Source organism: Diplotaxodon limnothrissa, linkage group LG9 (assembly GCF_057381915.1).
Source record: "Diplotaxodon limnothrissa isolate DT_005_m linkage group LG9, D_limnothrissa_male_GT1.1, whole genome shotgun sequence".
Classification (NCBI taxonomy): Eukaryota; Metazoa; Chordata; class Actinopteri; order Cichliformes; family Cichlidae; genus Diplotaxodon; species Diplotaxodon limnothrissa.
Window position 1 is genome coordinate 33,052,105 of NC_140604.1, and position 19,386 is coordinate 33,071,490.

General features: G+C 40.8%; 3 protein-coding genes and 1 pseudogene across 4 annotated transcripts in view; all 4 read right to left on the minus strand.

Annotated features, from left to right (window-relative positions):
* LOC146625925 (LIM zinc-binding domain-containing Nebulette-like) overlaps nucleotides 1–3,808 on the minus strand; it is an 80,645-nt gene extending 76,837 nt beyond the window's left edge. For both annotated transcript variants that reach the window (XR_014906514.1, XM_085363072.1), the window contains exon 1: nucleotides 3,532–3,808. Coding sequence is in view for 1 of the 2 variants with exons in the window: in XM_085363072.1 (XP_085219198.1) it covers nucleotides 3,532–3,600 (69 nt within the window). In the remaining variant the exon portion in view is untranslated. The remainder of the gene's footprint in view (nucleotides 1–3,531) is intronic.
* A 3,390-nt stretch (nucleotides 3,809–7,198) lies between these two features.
* On the minus strand, nucleotides 7,199–8,284 carry LOC146625927 (NACHT, LRR and PYD domains-containing protein 1-like; annotated as a pseudogene).
* An 80-nt stretch (nucleotides 8,285–8,364) lies between these two features.
* LOC146625928 (uncharacterized) lies at nucleotides 8,365–9,561 on the minus strand. The gene has a single exon (XM_085362562.1). The coding sequence runs from the start codon at nucleotides 9,559–9,561 to the stop codon at nucleotides 8,365–8,367; it is 1,197 nt and encodes a 398-aa protein (XP_085218688.1).
* Nucleotides 9,562–15,906: 6,345 nt separating this feature from the next.
* LOC146625929 (NACHT, LRR and PYD domains-containing protein 1b allele 3-like) lies at nucleotides 15,907–17,297 on the minus strand. Its single transcript, XM_085362528.1, has one exon. It carries the CDS (start codon nucleotides 17,221–17,223, stop codon nucleotides 15,937–15,939), a length of 1,287 nt encoding a protein of 428 aa, XP_085218654.1. The 5' UTR covers nucleotides 17,224–17,297; the 3' UTR covers nucleotides 15,907–15,936.
* Nucleotides 17,298–19,386: the final 2,089 nt, after the last annotated feature.

Genomic DNA, 19,386 nt, shown 5'->3' on the forward strand with positions numbered 1-19,386 from the left:
AGCTTTTTGAAACCAGTCAGTGACAGGACAGATCCACCCTAAAGCTCTCCACCCTTCTTTCTTCTGCTTTTGGATTCTGATGAAGTTTAATAAACAAACTAAGCATCATAATGTATTAAATAACACTGAAAACTGAGTCCTCTGGGAAGTGTTTACTGTGGTCACGCTGGTCTTTATCATAGACTTCTATAGCCACACTTCCTTGTTGCAGCCACAGTACTGACCCCATGCTGCTCAGAACAGGTATTTGTTTTTATTTCCTATATGGTCATTTTGTCAAGTTTTGAAAAAAATCAAGCACCTCCAACCTGCTCGGTCTCTCACTTTTGGCTGTTTAATTACTGATGAAGAACCGGAGCCTTCAAATGGTATTCGGTGCGGCCCCGTTCTCAGGCACTCAGGCGAGAAATGCCTCGGGTATGTGAGTGACTCCAGGTCACTGACTCTTGACCCCTGAAAGGTCGCTGGTTTTAGTTTGATGTTTGCATTCAGCTAATTTTGCCTTTGTTTCAGCTGTGAAGGTCTCCCCACACTACAAGTCACATCTAAGATCTCACACCTCGTCTGCACAGAGTCCTTTTGCATGTGCCAAAATCTGAGAGTCCCAGTGGGAAGCTCCTGCTTCTTATGCCACCTGTTATCACAACACTATCAATGATTGATCACATGATAACAACCACCAGACTACAAACACTCTGATTGAGCAGCTCCACCTTATGTTGCTACAAAAAGCAGAAACTTTTCTACATGACGTATGAAGCAGAAAGCAAACTGATATTTGTTCAGAAGAAAAATATCCGTGACAGATATGATTCTGTTTTACTCGTTTTAATATCCAGCACAGATCGTCCTCCATCTGTCCCGCTCTGGGATTAGTCAAAGTCAAAGTCAAATTAGTTAGAAAGCGACTGCATTTTGTGTTCGAGATGTCAACATGGTCATATGACTTCCATATTAATCCTCTACTTAAGTGCAGTCAAAGAGCAGGATGTGTTGAAATGCAAATCCTCTGTGAACCTGTAACAAGTCAAACTTATTTCCCACTGCACAGAGCACACACTCAGTTTCAGTAAAGGAAGAACTAGAAATGGACTAATACACAGTTAGGCTGATATTTGACTCTGTGTCAAGCAATCAAATATTGTATATCGTTAGCTTGATAGCATAATTGCCTAAGTCATTTTTGGCCAATGACATAGGCAGACGGACAGGATGATGCAGCAGTGGTAGGGGAGTAAAGTTAGGCAAAAATCTCAATTTGACCAAAAAATGACTTAGGCACTTATGCTATGAAGCTAACGATATGTTATCTTTACTACAATTTTTGTACTTCAAGAAGATTGGCTAAACAACAGCTGGAGCCATTTTCAAGAGGCTTTAAGGTTTTCTGCCTTTATGTTGCAGATTAGCATCCGCATGGACAGTCACACTTTCAATTCACTTCCTGTTTTATTTTGAAAGTCAGTTGACTTCCCTCCTTAAATGGTTTTCTTTTTAAGTTCATCTGTTCCTTAGTTTCCTCCTCCTGGTGTGTATTTATGTTACAACGTCATCTCTCTTCTGTTCTGTTCTTTTGTTAACTGTCCGCGTAGATGTTTTTAATCTTTCTGTACAAAGTATTTTGTTAAAATTCAGATTAAAGTTTTTTGTTTGTTTTTCCTGCCAAGACTGTGAGCTGGGACATGCGTGATGCAACCATTTGCAGTATGCTCCCTGGGATACAATAGAAAAAAAATGTGTAGTAAACAGAGAACTCGAAGAACCAGAGAAGCAAAGCTGCTACAGAGGTGCCTTAAACCTGCTTTCTTTGTAACAGCCACTAGGGGGCGACTCCTTTGATTTGACTGTGAATGACATTAAAGTACAGAAAAGACTTCCACACTGAGCTTAAATCTTAAATTTACCTTTTTTATTTTGATTTTAGTCCTGTTAATATGCTAATAACAAAACCCAGTTCTGTAAATTTAAATTGTTGGTCACATTTATTTAATTTTTTTTTAAATAAAGTAAGTAAATCAGTGTTTAACTCAGCCCTGATGTTGCCTCACACTTCATGACTGGTTCCCAGTCTCTTCCTTAGTGAGTAATACAGCTTATATATGTATATTTAACACTGGTACTGGATCAGGATTTGATATTAACAAATGACCAAAGACGAGGTCTCAGAATCACATTGGATCTAGAAAAAGCTGCTAACTCTGAAATACTCTTCATGGCAAGAACAGGAAATGTGCGCTAAAACATTTCTGCTGTTATTTTTAATGCTGATCCTGCAGGAACTTTTAATTAAAACACAAATGATAAACAGAATCCTGGATTTCTTTTTTTATTTCTTTAGTTTTATTTTCAGACTTTGAGTCAAAAATGTAAAATGAGTGTCACCTGTGAAAACGTCTGATTAAAGGTTATTTTGTAAGGGACAGCAGGGACGTGCTTGAATAGCAAACATCTTTATGTCCCTCGACCTTCTTTTTCTCACATTCTCCTTAAACTTCTTTCTTTGCCTGCGTCCCTCTCTAAATGACTGCCTCCAACACTGCCTTTAGTTCTATTATAACCCAGACTTTCAGGTAGCATTTGGTCCAGCCTGCTCTCTCTTTATAAACCACACTCTCCTCATTGCTGAGCTCTTATAATAAAGTTGGATCCACATATTTTCTTCTTACTTCTACAATCAAAAACTGTTGATCTGCTGCTGATTCCTAAAACAAGAGTCTTTTGTGATGAAGACGAGGAGCTAATATTATGTGCGCTGCTGCCTACATGCTGTTGTGTCATCTGATTCCACACAGGACTGACAGTGAATGCATGAGGCTGCTGAAGATATTTTAATAATTTATCACCATTATGCAAGCGACTATTACAGAGGTGTTACCAGCAAATGCACAAATTAACAATGTGGTTTTACGCCGGAATTTAAGAGCAAAGATGGTCCAAAACATTCCTGTTACAGCCATTATTCATCATATCATTGGGCCATTCGAGCACTTATTTAAAAGAAGTCTGCGCTATGTTAACAGCTGGTTGTTACAATATTTCTTGATCTGTAATTGTGACACTTTAACAATTTTACTTACAAAAATATAGAGAAAAACAACTGAAGTGAGCTGACCGATGACATTAAAAAAAACTGTAAACTGTGTTTATAGCAAGCTGGGTTTAATCTAAATTAACAGAAATATATTAATTTGTTTGTTTGTTTTAGATAAATTTAAATAACAGAGGAAATAAATTTGGTAAATTAAACGGCACACCCACACATTTGGTCTCTACAACGGTGTATCACAGCTTTTGTCACTAGACCATCTTAAATAACCCACACTAGCGTTGCACTCATAAGGTAGTTATATATAATGATCCAGTGTTTTTACAAGCATGAAGCTTAAAAAGGGTTTGAAAGGTGAGTTTTCCTCACTTCACCGTTCACGTGACCCACCTCCAGTTTACACGCATTTCTGTGTGTTAAACTGTTTTCATCATTTTGTTTAACACACAGAAACGTCTGATTTATCCCCAAAGAAAAGTTCCCACCTTGTCCAGGCAGCTGACTTTCTCCGTCGGGTACACGATCTTGCCACAGCGGGCACACGGGGGGTTCATCTCCAGACCTCCGCTGCGCTCTCCTCCAAAGCTTAAATTCCGCTTGTTTACGCCGGGATGAAATGTTGTAAAACGAAGCTCCGAAGCTCCAAAAAAGGCCAAAGTTCTGTCAGCGAGGCTGTAAACTCTGTGAAGAAGCTGAACGACAGAGAGCGGCTCTGCTCTTCCTCTCACAGGCGCACCGTCCGGTGTGAAGGCTGGATGCTGAGCTGGGACCGATCACTCAATCTGAGAGCGCAAACCAGCGGCAGTCAGAGCGCACACAGGAAGCGGGTTTACGATCCTTTCAAAGTCAAAGACACCGTTATAAAAGTGAAGCCAGGGCGGAAGTGCCTAAATTTATATTCAGTTTTTTATATATTGCACTAAATTGCAAAAACAGTCGGATCGAGGCGCTTTATACTGTAAGATGTAGATTTTATGAATTTGAGAAACTGTTTTCTTCCACCACATGAATATTAATTTAAACACAACAAACATCAGCACAATGCACAGTATAATGTAAGGTAAGACTGAAATATGTTTAATAAGTCAACAAAGTAGAAGCAGAGCCAAAAATGTCTTTGTAAATGCAGCAAAAATAATAAATAAATCAAGCAAAATAAAGATGACATGACACTGAGCGGTTCACTACAACAGTGCCATCCATCCATCTTCTTCCGATTATCCGGGGCCGGGTCGCAGGGGCAGCAGCCCAAGCTGAGCCCCACCCGGACGGCTGAACTTCTCACCCCATCTCTAAGGGAGAGGCCAGCCACCCTTTAGAGAAAGCCCATTTCCGCTGTTTGTATCCGCGATCTCGTTCTTTCGGTCACTACCCACAGCTCGTGGCCATAGGTGTGGGTAGGGACGTAGATCAACCGGTAAATTGAGAGTTTCGCTTTTACACTCAGCTCTCTTTTCACCACCACGGACCAGTGCAGCGTTCGCATCACTGTGGCCGCTGCACCAATCCGTCTGTCGATCGCCCGCTCCCTTCTTCCGTCACTGATGAACAAGACCCTGAGATACTTGAACTCCTCCACTTGGGGCAGGAACTCATCCCCAACCTGGAGCGGGCAATCCACCCTTTTCTGGCTGAGGACCATGGCCCCAGATTTGAAGGTGCCGATTCTCATTCCCACCGCTTTGAACTCGGCTGCGAACCGTTCCAAGGAGAGCTGGAGGCCATCACCCAATGAAGCCAACAGAACCACATTATCTGCAAAAACAGAGATGAGATCCTGAGACCACCCAAGTGAAAGCCCTCCGCCACTTGGCTATGCCTAGAAATTCTGTCCATAAAAACTATGACCAGAATCAGTGACAAAGGGCAGCCCTGGCGGAGTCCATCACCTACCAGGAACGAGTCCGACTTACTGCCGGCTATGTGGACCAAACTCTTGCAAAGGTTGTAAATGGCCCTTAGCAATGGGCTAGACACCCCATACTCCAGCAGCACCTCCCACAGGACACAGTCATATGCCTTCTCCAAGTCCACACAACACAGGGGGAACAATGCGGCTTTCGTCCTGGTCGTGGAACACTGGACCAGCTCTTTATCATCTTGAGAATTAAGACAACCAGACTGGTTGGGAAAAACTCCCATTGTTAAATGGTAAATGGCCTGCATTTGTACAGCGCTTTACTCAGTCCCTAAGGACCCCAAAGTGCTTTACACTACATTCAGTCATTCACACACTGGTGATGGCAGCTATATTGTAGCCACAGCCACCCTGGGGCGCACTGACAGAGGCGAGGCTGCCGGACACAGGCGCCACCGGGCCCTCTGACCACCACCAGTAGGCCAACATGGGGTTAGTATCTTGCCCAAGGATATTTGGCATGCAGCCAGGAGGCAGCCTGGGATCGAACCACCGACCTTCTGATTAGTGGCTGACCTGCTCTGCCACCTGAGCTACAGCCACCCTCTCCTGTATCCGAGGTTCGACTAAGGGACGGACTCTCCTTTCCAGCACCCTGGCATAGACTTTCCCAGGGAGGCTGAGGAGTCTGATTTCCCCTATAGTAGGAACACACCCTTCAACTCCCTTCTTAAAAATGAGGACCACCACCCCGGTCTGCCAGTACAACAATCTGATGATTATTAAAGCGAATGTTGAGTGTTGTGAGCGCAAGTTGAATAAACAGTGTGATGCATCAAACTGAGTGTTTCGAAAGACGTCCTGTAGGCTGTCTGTCCTTGTGAAGATGAAACTGAATCAGTCTGTTACATTCTCAGACATCCTGGATTTAACTTATTCAGATTTATGTAATATAAGCCATTCTATAGTGGGCTAACCAGTCAAATGATATACTGACAGAGAGTGCTTGCACTTTAGGTTACTGTCGAAGTTTCATGTTAAATATTGCTTACCTTATCATGTCTCAATAAAATGAGCTAAAACAATACAAACTGCTCACCTGGAAACAATCAGAAGCTTATTTTTAAACCTTTCCTTCTGCATTTGATGCCAGCCTGTAAATACTGAGATCAAATGTTAGTTTGGTTTACTCACAATACAGCATTAATGTGGACACCAGAGTGCAGATGTAGAATAATTTAGTATTATATTTCACACATACAGACACTAACTTAGGGTGAAATTTAGCTGTCTAAAGATGTGAGCACAGATTCTGTGATTGTCCTGCTTTTGGTTTCCTTTGTGCAGGATATCAAACCGTGGCTTCATCAGGTTTCACCTGCAGTGAGTTTAAGAGCACTCTTATTAAGCAAATGCCTCCCCCTGCTGGCTGATGAAGGTACAAACAGTTTAAAGGAAATTATCTTGTAACACACTTTCAAGTAAATTTAATTAATTTGATACCTCGTTAAAGGCCGTCTTAAAGCTAAAAATTGTTTCACTTTACTTTAAACAAGTTAAATAACCATGGGGACAAGTTATTATAGTTAATAAAGCAAACTAGAAACTGAAAATCTAAAAATAAAAGTGAGAATAAATAATGCTGAAAAACACCCTAAAGAGCAGACTAAAATCTAACTCACATTATTGCATAATTTCAAAACAAAGCAGGAATTTAAAGGTAAATGTGTTTAGCTGTTTAGTTTCTGTCAGATTTGTTGAAACAGATTCAAACACACACTAAAGACACTTTAATGTTTGTTTCCCTTTATTTAAACTCAGACTAGGATGTTGAAATCACTGTCATCATTCAGCTGTCTTTACAAAAAGTGCGTATGTGGATTTTTAAATCAGAAACATACAGAGAAATGTGTGCTTCCTGCCATAAATAACATGTGAGATCTGCAGTAAAAAACAATTTATAAACATTTTTAATTTTATAGAACTTCTTTGAAACAAATCAAAATTGATTTTAATGCAACTTTTTTTTTTTAAAGAATTATCTTCACCTGTCAGATTTGGTTCACACAGTCACAACAACTGAACAGAAGAACTCTAACGTCTGTGACAAAGTGCAAAAGTGCAGAATAAAAATAAATGCAGCTGCAATATTTGATGAAAAGTTTAAATTATATGGTTTCAGAATAAAAAAAAAAAATTGTCTTTCTTCACTCACTTCAGTTGTCAAAGAAAGATAAAAATGACTTTGGCGTCATTAAAGAAACACATTATGATCCATAAAATATCCATTCAGTTTAACCTGAGGTGCTGACAGAGGATGTGATCATTCTCATGGAGAAAGTGAACTCACTCCTCACAGTGTCAATAACAAAACGAGCCTTTTCCCTTTTGTCTTGCTTCGCATCCGCTGCCTCCCTCTCTGCATCAGTTATCACCTTTTTCTCCAGCAGTTTGTCGATCAGGCTGTTGAGAACAGGTCCTGATATCCCTTCAATGAAGCAGCTTCGTGTGTTTAAAAGCCTCTCAGAAGGAGGACGACTCAAAGTTCCCACTGTAGGGGAGAAAAGACACAATTTTCTTTCCCAAACACAGGTGGAGCTGCTCTCATCTTTCAGACTGAGGTCAACATCTGTGAGGATTCTTAAAATCACCTGGAATGTCGTGAAGTAGCTGTCGTGGTACTCATCATCAAAATCAGCTTCTTTTGGTTGAACTTTAATCAGATCATCCTCAGGAACAGTGGACAGAGTGTAAACCTGCCTTGGATGCAGTTTGCAGTGAGGAGGTGTATCTATGTACCTCTCATCTCCATTTAGTTTCCTCCTGGTGCGCTGTACATCACGGATCACGATGTTCCTTGGAAGCAACAACACACTGAGGATGGATCTGGGATCAGGATCAACTGGGGGTTTGTAGAAGAGCAGAACCAAAGCTTGGACTGGGTCAGGAGGAGAGTCTTCATCCTGAGGTGAGGATTAATAAACTCGATGCCTTCGTCATTCACATGAGCGACCTGCAAGAACTGACCTCCACCTGTGGAGATGAGCTCACAGTGTGGGAGATGAAGCTGACACACAGACTGCTGCTGACATTTGATGTCAAACAGGGGTCCTGCAGGCTTCTTGTGGTGTTGGGCCAGCAGCCTCCTGTTCCAAGGGACAGTCCTGTAAAGCACGTCTCCTTCTGCCTTCATTAAAAACACCAGGCCGGTCACACTGCACTGGTACAGGCAGGTTTCATCATTAAAAATCATCATTAATAACAGGTGTGAAGACCTTTAACAGCATATCAGGTGAGCTGTTTACTTGTGCGACGTTGTTTGCACAGGGTATTTTGCTCAGTGAGACCATGCTGTGAGAACAAGGCAAGAGGCAGGATGTCCTCCAGGGCCCACTGAAATTACTGGAGAAGTGAAAGAGAGGATAAGCTGAGAGTGGAGCAGATTTTCATTAAAGTTTATTTAATCATCATCCAACACAGTTTCCGACTCCATATTAATGCGCTTCATGACTTCTTCATAGTCAGAACTGCTACCTGCTGCTGATTCGTCAACAAAAGGTGAACAAGTGTCATTAAGACCATCTCGTGTTGCCTGAAGAGGCTGACGGATATCTGGTCTTGACCCAAGGGCATCTTGTGTCGCCTGAAGGGCATGTTCTGTTGCCCGAAGGGCATCTTGCGCTGCCTGAAGGGCATGTTGTGTTGCCCGAAGAGAATCTTGTTTCGCCTGAAGGGCATCTTGTGTTGCCTGAAGAGAATCTTGTTTCGCCTGAAGGGCCTCTTGTGTTGCCCGAAGAGAATCTTGTTTCGCCTGAAGGGCCTCTTGTGTTGCCCGAATGGCTTCTTGTTTTGCCTGAAGGACCTGAGAGGCATGTTGTTTTGCCTCGAGGGCCCGAAGTGCATCTTGCTTTGCATGAATGGCATTTTGTTTTGCCTGAAGGGCATCTTGTTGTGCCTGAAGGGCATTTTGTTTTACCTGAAGGACCCGAAGGGCGTCTTGTTTTGCCCGAAGGTCATCTTGTGTTACCTGAAGGAGCCGAAGGTTATCTTGTGTTGCCTGAAGGACCCGAAGGTCATCTCGTTTTGCCCGAAAGGTATCTTGTGTTGCCCGAAGGGCATCTTGTGTTGCCCGAAGTGCATCTTGTGTTGCCCGAAGGGCGTCTTGTTTTACCTGAAGGGCGTCTTGTGTTGTTTGAAGGGCCTGAAGGCCATCTTGTGTTGGTCGAAGGAACCGAACGGTATCTTGTCTTGGCTGAAAAGCCCTAACGGCATCTTGTGTTCGTCGATGGGCCCGAACGGCATCTTGTGTTGGTCGAAGGAACCGAACGGCATCTTGTGTTGGCCGAAAGAACTGTACGGTATCTTGTCTTGGCTGAAAAGCCCTAACGGCATCTTGTGTTGGTCGATGGGCCCAAACGGCATCTTGTGTTGGTGGAAGGAACCGAACAGCATCTTGTGTTGGCTGAAAGAACTGTACGGCATCTTGTGCTGGTCGAAGGGGCTGAACAGCATCTTGTGTTGGTCGAAGGGGCTGAACAGCATCTTGTGTTGGCTGAAAGAACTGTACGGCATCTTGTGTTGGTCGAAGGGCATCTTGTGCTGCCTGAACTGAAGTTAGTTCAGCTCTTGCTGTTCTATTCCGTGTTGGACTGTACATCTTGTTCTAGTGGCTGTTATGCACCCAGGTATGAACATCCAATGATATACAAGAGTTGAAAAACAAGCTTACTGAGAATTTAGGGATGAACTTCTAAAACACTGGTTTAGAGGCTGAGACACGGGTTTATTCTGGATCATTAGGTTACGATCTAACTTCGGAGTCTTCTTTTTCTCCTGTGCTTTCGCTTCCACTCGAAGTTTCACTTCTTGATTTTTTTTGTTAAGCGGTATATCCAAATTCCTCCATCAAGGGAAATTGAGCTTGCCTTTGTTTTCAATGACCACTGAAAATGTTATGAACTATTCAAAACATTTTACAGCGACTTTGGCTGTTGGAGTTTTCCCCTGGTGGAAAACACAGAATAAAATTCATTAACTAATTAAAACTCTTATAAACACAGTGCCTCACAGTGTTTATTTTAATGCGACAATGGTAAATGATTTATTAACTGTGTAACCTTAAAAAAAAACCCAAAACTTTCAATCAACAGTATATACCAGGGGTGTCGAACTCCAGACCTCGAGGGCCGGTGTCCTGCAGGTTTTAGATAACACCAGTCAGCACACTTGAATCAAATGATTAGGTCATTACCAGGCCTCTGGAGGACTTCAAGACATGTCGAGGAGGTAATTTAGCCATTTAAATCAGCTGTGCAAGGACATATCTAAAACCCGCAGGACACTGGCCCTCGAGGCCTGGAGTTCGACACCTGTGGTATTGACCAGCGGTCCCCAACCTTTTTTGCGCCACGGACCAGTTTGTGCCCGACAGTATTTTCACGGACCGACCTTTAAGGTGTCGTGGATAAATACAACAAAATAAAACTAGTACTAGTACCGAAAAAAAGATTTATTCATAACACATGTGAAAAGACCCAGGAAAACCGAGTTAACGATAAAGACGATAACAAAATAACGCTGAAAACCGATAAAAACCCTGAAAACCAGACATTTCACACCTGAGCCTCAACTCTCGTGGCCCGGTACCAAACGACTCACGGACCGGTACCGGTCCGAGGCCCAGGGGTTGGGGACCGCTGGTATAGACAATATAAATATGACACAGCCCATAGAAAATACTACAAATACTCGAAAGTTACAGGTGAAAATGTAAATGGCATGTGCCATCTTAATACTGTTTAAACTCTGAAAAATGCATACATGGCTTGCAAAGAAAAACATGTAGCTTTAGCTGGTTCTTGCATTTCCATGGCACAAGTCAGATGTCCGTTTTTATGCAGATTTTCTCTGGGGATGACCCGTTTATGTGAATGAGGAACAGTTTTACTTTGATTTGCTTTTTGTATTTGTATATTAGTTTCAGGCTTTTTTATTTAGCATAAAATATATATTGTTGAATAAAGTAACATCATGTCATTTGTAGGTGCATGTTTTGTCTAACAAATATGTCCCATAGCCAATGAAATGCATTTTATTTCTTATATTTAACTGCTGTGCTCCAGTGCAATTCCTTTCCAGCCCCCTGTTTGGAAAATCCCAGACCGCAGTAAAACTCGCTCCATCCATCACTTATCCCAGCTGAAGTCATTTGAAGGCAATAATAATACAAATTGATTATACAGAATGTTAAACACACTTTGATAAGTTATTAGAACTCCTTGTATTTTTACTCAGTTGTATTAAGCATTTGTATTCTATTTTTACCCTATTGTATATTTTATTCTATTTATTCTACTGTATATAGTATTTTATTTTATTCTGTACAGTTGTGTACAGTGTTTTATTCTTATTGTATTCTAATTTTTGCTATATAACTTTTGGACTGTTCACTTCCTGCTGTGACAAAACAAATTTCCCACGTGTGGGACTAATAAAGGTTATCTTATCTTATATTTATGTTATTCATGCAAGGCAAGTTTATTTATATAGCACAATTCAACAACAAGGTGATTCAAAGTGCTTTACAGAGACATTAAAAAACAAAAACAATTAAAAAAAAAAGCACGATTTAAAATTGATTAAAAAAATAACAGTCGATAAAATCATGAACAGCTGAGAACAGGTGAGTCTTCAACCTGGATTTAAATAAACTGAGTGTTTCAGCTGATCTGAGGCTTTCTGGGAGTTTGTTCCAGATATAAGGAGCATAAAAGCTGAATGCAGCTTCTCCGTGTCTGGTTCTGACTCTGGGAACTGATAAAAAACTGGATCCAGATGACCTGAGGGATCTGGAAGGTTCATACTGGGTCAGGAGGTCACTGATGTATTTTGGTCCTAAACCATTCAGAGCTTCATAGACCAGCATCAGGACTTTAAAGTCTATCCTCTGACGGACAGGCAGCCAGTGTAAGGACCTCAGAGCTGGACTGATGTGGTCCACTTTTTTGGACTTAGTGAGGACTCGAGCAGCAGAGTTCTGAATGAGCTGTAGTTGTCTGACTGATTTTTTAGGTAGACCTGTAAAGATGCTGTTACAGTAATCAAGCCTACTAAAGATGAATGCATGGACTAGTTTTTCCAGGTCCTGTTGAGACATCAGATCTTTTATCCTTAAAATATTCTTGAGGTGATAGTAAGCTGACTTTGTTATTGTCTTAATGCGTTTTTCTAAGTTTAGGTCTGCATCCATCACTACACCCAAATTTCTCGCCTGGTTTGTGGTTTTTAGGTGTATAGATTGAAGTTCTCTGGTGACCTGTAATCGTTTTTCTTTGGCACCGAAGACTATTACCTCAGTTTTGTTTTTGTTTAGCTGGAGAAAATTGTGGCACAACCAGTCATTAATTTCCCCAGTGCATTTACCAAGAGCCTGTACAGGGCATGCAAAGCAACAACTGAACAAGAAGCAGAAACTAAAGACTACTGCGCATGAAACATGCTTTAAATAAAAGAATCAGACGATTTTAAACCGAAACTGAATGACTTACGGGGACGTTATACTACTACTGTTCTATCGAAATTTTAAACGAATATCCTCATATGTGGCTCTCATTTTTCTTAGAAACAAAAATTAGTTAAAAAAATAAACAAATAAACTGCTAATTCTTTGTTTTTACATTTATCGGGTCCCAATATGCCCGAATATCAAAGGGAAATAAAAAAATGCATGCCATGGAAGAGCTCGGGTCTTAGGAGGTTAACGTTACTTACACATTTGCTTTACATTTCCTCGCTTTCTGTCTGTCACACCAGATCTGCTCATATTAATCAAGGCCTATGTTTCAAATAATCAGGTCTACAGGTAATCCGTGTACACAAACCCCATCGAGACCCTTCCTTCAAAACTTTGATACATTTTAAAAGTGTAACGTTTATAGATAAATTTGCTAGAGATGCTGTTCTCGTGTTTCCTTACCTGCTGCTGGAGCTCCCATGTTTAATCCAATCTCGCATTTCCTCCTTCGACTCGAATAATTAAATAAATAAATTAAAAAGTGCGAGTTACTCTGTCGATGTTACTCAGGTGAAGACGTACACGTTTATAATCTTTTCCAGTTATTCAAAAACTCCGCTAATGAATAGTCCCGCCCACCTTTTTTTCAGGTGCGTCTTCTTTTTCTTCTTCTTCTTGATATTATTTATTGATGGTTTGCAAACAGCAAAATAGTGCTTTACCGCCACCAACTGGTTGGAGTCTTGACTGAAATGTGAAAATCAATCAAATCCTCTCAAACAAATGCGTCTGCCTTAACGTTTGCTGGATCTCTATCAGGATGTCAGGTCTGCAGTCTGAGTGACTGTCTTGTAAACTGGCCAATGATGAACTCGAGTCTGAGCATAACACAGATCTCAGCGGGTTTGCATCTTCAATCCACTGGACAGCTAACAGTGTTGAAACCATTTCTCCTGTTTACACTGAATCATCACTGATCCTTTTCCTTACTTTGATATTAAACTCATATGCCCGCACTGTATGTGAGTTTATTTTATTCCAGATTCGATTTTTTTTAAAGTAGACCAAACACTTTATTTAAACATTATCCATTTCCTAACTCCTGGCTTTAAAGGGTGTGTTGATACTTTTCTTTGTTGTTTTTTCAGGTTGTTGAATGAAGTAGTACCATAAGACATCTTACGTATTAACGTTTGCGGCCATGTGACCTAGAGAATATGAAACAAAGAAAAAATATGTCTGTTAAGTAATACACAATATATAGAGATATACAGTAATATAAAACAAACGTTATTTATATTCTGTTTTAAAGAGATTTTATTCATTTCCCCAAAACCACGTAGAACTATCACAGCAGTTGGGAGATCTTTGTGATGCTTGCCTGATGGGAATTACACCTACATGAAGAGAAATACTGCATCCGAAGTCTGTTTCCCAATCATAATAATTTGACTTCAACTGAGGTTAATGATGATGCTCTACAGGGTTTCATGCTGGGACCATTTCTATTTATATTATCCATGCTTCAGAAGGCATATCATACATGTTCACAAACTTTTAATGCTCATTATTATGTGCTTCTAAATTCAGATAAAACTGAGGACATCGTACTGGATGTAAAATTCTTAGTAACACTGTGACTAACAAGATCCTTACTCTGGATGGCATTGCCTTGAGCCATCAATTGTAGTTATTTGGCACATTATAAATAAAACTGAAGCACACAATCCCATCACACAACATCAACATTTATTTATATACAAAAAGAAAAAAAAATGCTTTTTTAACATACAAAAATTGTTACTTAACAATTCATCACCATACGGGACCAAAAACCAATTACGTGGGTACATAGGGTAACCCATAGTGATTCAAGTGATTTCTCAGGGCCTTGGATGGGAGGCCATGCCCAGTCTATGCCATCAATGTTGGGAGAGTCGCCGAAATATTAAAAAAAAAATCTTCAAAGTAAATTAATGTAATTTAAGGTACAGTAAATACATCTTAAATTAAATAAAAAAAACCATTTCACTTTACTGTAAACAAGTTAAATAACCATGGATACAAGTTATTATATTTAATAAAGCAAGCTAGAAACTGAAAATCTAAAAATAAAAGTGAGAATAAATAAACAATACTAAAAAGTAGCCTAAAGAGCAAACTAAAACCCAATTCACAATATTGCAATATAGCTTCAAAACAAAGCAGGAATTTAAAGGTAAATGTGTTTAGTTGCTTCTTTTTGTCAGATTTGTTGAAACAGATTCACTTTATTTAAACTCAGACTGATGTTGATATCACTGTCATCATGTCAGTATTCAGCTGTCTTTACAAAAGGTGCGTTTGTGGGTTTTAATCAGAAACGTACAGAGAACTTTGTGCTTCCTGCCATAAATAACATGTGAGATCTGCAGTAAAACACAATTTATAAACATTTTTAATTTTATAGAACTTGTTTGAATCAAATCAAGTTTAATTTAATGCAAATTTTTTCAAAGAATTATATTCACCTGTCAGATTTGGTTCATTCCACACAGTCACAACAACTTAACAGAAGAAGTCTAACGTCTGTGACAAAGTGCAAAGTTTCAAAGCAAAAAGTCACTGAAATTACCAGTTTTACTGTGTGAAGCCTAAAATATTGGTCATGCCATTGTTAGTTATATCGTGTTACTGTAAGGTAAAATAACACAAGGAAGCGTACAAAAGCATCGGGCAATTTTAAAACAAAAAAACAACACAACTGATGGTCCCAACCCCATAAAGAAGGCAAAACATTTCACCAATGAACCCTGACAGGCACACCTGTGATGTGAAAACCATTTTAGGTGACTACATCATGAAGCTCTCTGAGAGAAGGCCAAGGGTTTACAGCGCTGTCAACAAAGCAAAGGGCTACTTTGAGGAATCTATAGTGTAAGACATATTCAGATAATTTTTTCTTTTCTTTGCTACATGACTCCATATATTTTGCTTAATATATTTGATGTCTTCAGTATGCATCTACAATGTAGAAAGTAGTAAAACTAAAGAAAAACCATTAAATGAGAATGTGTGTCTAAATTTTGACTGGTTGTGTATATTTAAAGTGTGTTATCAAATAATTTTCAGACCAACAAACTGTTTTTTGTTTTTACCTCTTAAAATATTTGCCACCATATGCTGACCCTACACATATGGTCTTGTAATCGGAAGGTTGCCGGTTCGAGCCCCGGCTCCAACAGTCTCGGTCGTTGTGTCCTTGGGCAAGACACTTCACCCGTTGCCTACTGGTGGTGGTCAGAGGGCCCGGTGGCGCCAGTGTCCGGCAGCCTCGCCTCTGTCAGTGCGCCCCAGGGTGGCTGTGGCTACAATGTAGCTGCCATCACCAGTGTGTGAATGTGTGGATGACTGAATGTGTGAAGTGCTTTGGGGTCCTTAGGGGCTAGTAAAGCGCTATAAATACAGGCAATTTTACCATTTACACACAGGCAGGTAATTGCTTCACTTTCTCCCCACAAATGCTACAAAAAAATCTGTTCAGTTTAACCTGAGGTGCTCAAAGAGGATTTTGTCAAGCTCACGGAGAATGTTAATCAACTCTGAACTGGCAGCATCACCTTTATTCCTCACAGTGTCGATAACAAAACGAGCCTCTTCCCTTTTGTCTTGCTTCACATCTGCTGCCTCCCTCTCTGCATCAGTTATCACCTTTTTCTCCAGCAGTTTGTCGATCAGGCTGTTGAGATTAGGTTCTGATATCCCTTCAATGAAGCAGCTTCGTGTGTTTAACAGCCTCTCAGAAGGAGGAAGATTTATAGTTCCCACTGTAGGGGAGAAAATACATAGATCTCTTTCCCAAACACAGGTGGAGCTGCTCTTTTCTTTCAGACTCAGGCTAATATCTCTGAAGACTATTCTTAAAATCACCTGGAAAGATGTGAAGTAACTGTCGTGGTACTCATCATCAAAATCTATCTCTTTTGGTTGAACTTTAATCAGATCATCCTCAGGAACAGTGGACAGAGTGTAAACCTGCTTTGGATGCAGTTTGCAGTGAGGAGATGTATCTATGTACCTCTCATCCCCATTTAGTTTCCTCCTGGTGCGCTGTACATCACGGATCACGATGTTCCTTGGCAACAACAATACATTGAGGATGGATCTGGGATCACGATCAACTGGGGGTTTGTAGAAGAGCAGAACCAAAGCTTGGACTGGGTCGGGAGGAGAGTCTTCATCCTTCACATTACCATAACCAGAAAACCCTGTGATGTTTATAACAACGTGACTTTCCGTTATCCGCTGAGGGGTGATGAACTTGATGCCCTCCTCCTTCACATGAGCGACCTGCAAGAACTGACCTCCACCTGTGGAGATGAGCTCACAGTGTGGGAGACAAAGCTGACACACAGACTGCTGCTGACATTTGATGTCAAACAGGGGTCCTGCAGGCTTCTTGTGGTGTTGGGCCAGCAGCCTCCTGTTCCAAGGGACAGTCCTGTAAACCACGTCTCCTTCTGCCTTCATTAAAAACACCAGGCCGGTCACACTGCACTGGTACAGGCCTGGACAGGAGCACTGGAACGTGTAGTTTTCATCATCAAAATCATCAGTGATAACTGGTGTAAACTCATTTAACAGCATATCAGGTGAGCTGTTTACTTGTGTAAAGTTGTTCTTTGCACGGGGTATTTTGCTCAGTGAGACCATGCTGTGAGAACAAGGCAAGAGGCAGGATCTGCTGGACAGCCCACTAGATCCAGATGTTCCTCGAAGTTTATAATCGTATGGCATGGCTTCTAACTTCATAATACTGTGTGTCATGATTTCTTCACTCTCAGGACTTGCAGTGCTGCTATCTGCTGCTGATTCGTCAACAAAAGAAGTCACAGAAAAGGAGCAGGGAGGAGGATATTTAGAGTCACTTGATTTTGGAACTCTTCTGATGTAATTAACATCACCTGGAGATGGACCTGGAGATGGAAATTTTTCTCTTATTTCCCATGTAGGCATGTATACGCAATGTTCACAAGTGTTAGAAAGGAAGCTTCCTGTTATTTCTGTCTGCGTTTGCTTGTGTTTAGCTCGAGTAATTGACGGAGAACCCATTAACATCCTCCTTTTTTTCCTTCGTAACATTTCTTGTATTCCAGAATCTCCTACATGATGATTTAACATTGCCGGGGTAAAACCTGAATCAAAGCTGGGCACTCGAACCTTCCAAGCAGGAAGGTTCATTTCAGAATGCAAGTTTGTCATTTCTGATTCTTTTTGTTCATTTTTTTGGTTTTTGATCATTTCTGACAGTATGCTTTCTGTCTTTTCTCTTTCATTTTGCTCGTGTTTACCATGAAGGAGTAAATCAGAGCCTTCCAACAGTCCTGTTTTGTTTGCCTTTTTTCTTCCCTTTCCCTTCATTTCATACTCTTGTGGAACAAGTGACGAAGTAGTTATTCCAGGTGCTGGATACGGGTTGCTGTAATACATAGAGGCAAGGGGGTAAGGGTAAGGGGCAATGAAACCTTCTCCTGATTTTAACTCTCTTTTTAGAGGAGAAAGGCCAAATCCTCCATGAAGCCATTGAGGTGTACTCTGGATCTCTGAATGATGTATACTAACATCTGAGTCTTCTTTTTCTTTAGTGCTCCCACTCCTGCTTTTGCTCCTTGATTTTGTGTTTAATGGTATATCCATTTTTTCAGTAACACTGCGTTTTATCTGGTCTCGGTTTTTTCACTGCTTCCTGTCAGATGTTTTGAATTATTCCTTCATGACCTTTTTCGCTCTTGTAGTTTTCCCCTTCTGGAAAACAGAATAAAAAAAACCAAACAATTAAAACTCTTGTAAAATAATCAATTCAATTCAATTCAATTTTATTTATATAGCGCCAAATCACAACAAAAGTCGCCTCAAGGCGCTTCATAGATACAGAGAAAAACCCAACAATCATATGACCCCCTATGAGCAAGCACTTTGGCGACAGTGGGAAGGAAAAACTCCCTTTTAACAGGAAGAAACCTCCGGCAGAACCAGGCTCAGGGAGGGGCGGCCATCTGCTGCGACCGGTTGGGGTGAGAGAAGGAAGACAGGATAAAGACATGCTGTGGAAGAGAGACAGAGGTTAATAACAGATATGATTCGATGCAGAGAGGTCTGTTAATACATAGTGAGTGAGAAAGGTGACTGGAAAGGAAAAACTCAATGCATCATGGGAATCCCCCGGCAGCCTACATCTATTGCAGCATAACTAAGGGAGGATTCAGGGTCACCTGGTCCAGCCCTAACTATATGCTTTAGCAAAAAGGAAAGTTTTAAGCCTAATCTTAAAAGTAGAGATAGTGTCTGTCTCCCGAATCCAAACTGGAAGCTGGTTCCACAGAAGAGGGGCCTGAAAACTGAAGGCTCTGCCTCCCATTCTACTTTTAAATACTCTAGGAACAACAAGTAGGCCTGCAGAGCGAGAGCGAAGTGCTCTAATAGGGTGATATGGTACTACAAGGTCATTAAGATAAGATGGGGCCTGATTATTTAAGACCTTGTATGTGAGGAGCAGGATTTTGAATTCAATTCTGGATTTAACAGGAAGCCAATGAAGGGAAGCCAAAACAGGAGAAATCTGCTCTCTCTTTCTAGTCCCTGTCAGGACTCTTGCTGCAGCATTTTGGATTAGCTGAAGGCTTTTCAGTGAGTTTTTTGGACATCCTGATAATAATGAATTACAGTAGTCCAGCCTGGAAGTAATAAATGCATGAACTAGTTTTTCAGTGTCACTCTGAGACAGGATATTTCTAATTTTAGAGATGTTGCGCAAATGGAAGAAAGCAGTCTTACATATTTGTTTAATATGAGCGTTGAAGGACATGTCCTGGTCAAAAATGACTCCAAGGTTCCTCACAGCGTTACTGGAGGCAAAGGTAATGCCATCCAGAGTAAGAATCTGGTTAGATACCATATTTCTAAGATTTTCAGGGCCGAGTACAATAACCT

Bases quoted from the DNA above. Each gene is read 5' to 3' on its own strand.
- LOC146625928 (XM_085362562.1), bottom strand. From the start codon at position 9,561: ATGTACAGTCCAACACGGAATAGAACAGCAAGAGCTGAACTAACTTCA.
- LOC146625929 (XM_085362528.1), bottom strand. From the start codon at position 17,223: ATGACACACAGTATTATGAAGTTAGAAGCCATGCCATACGATTATAAA.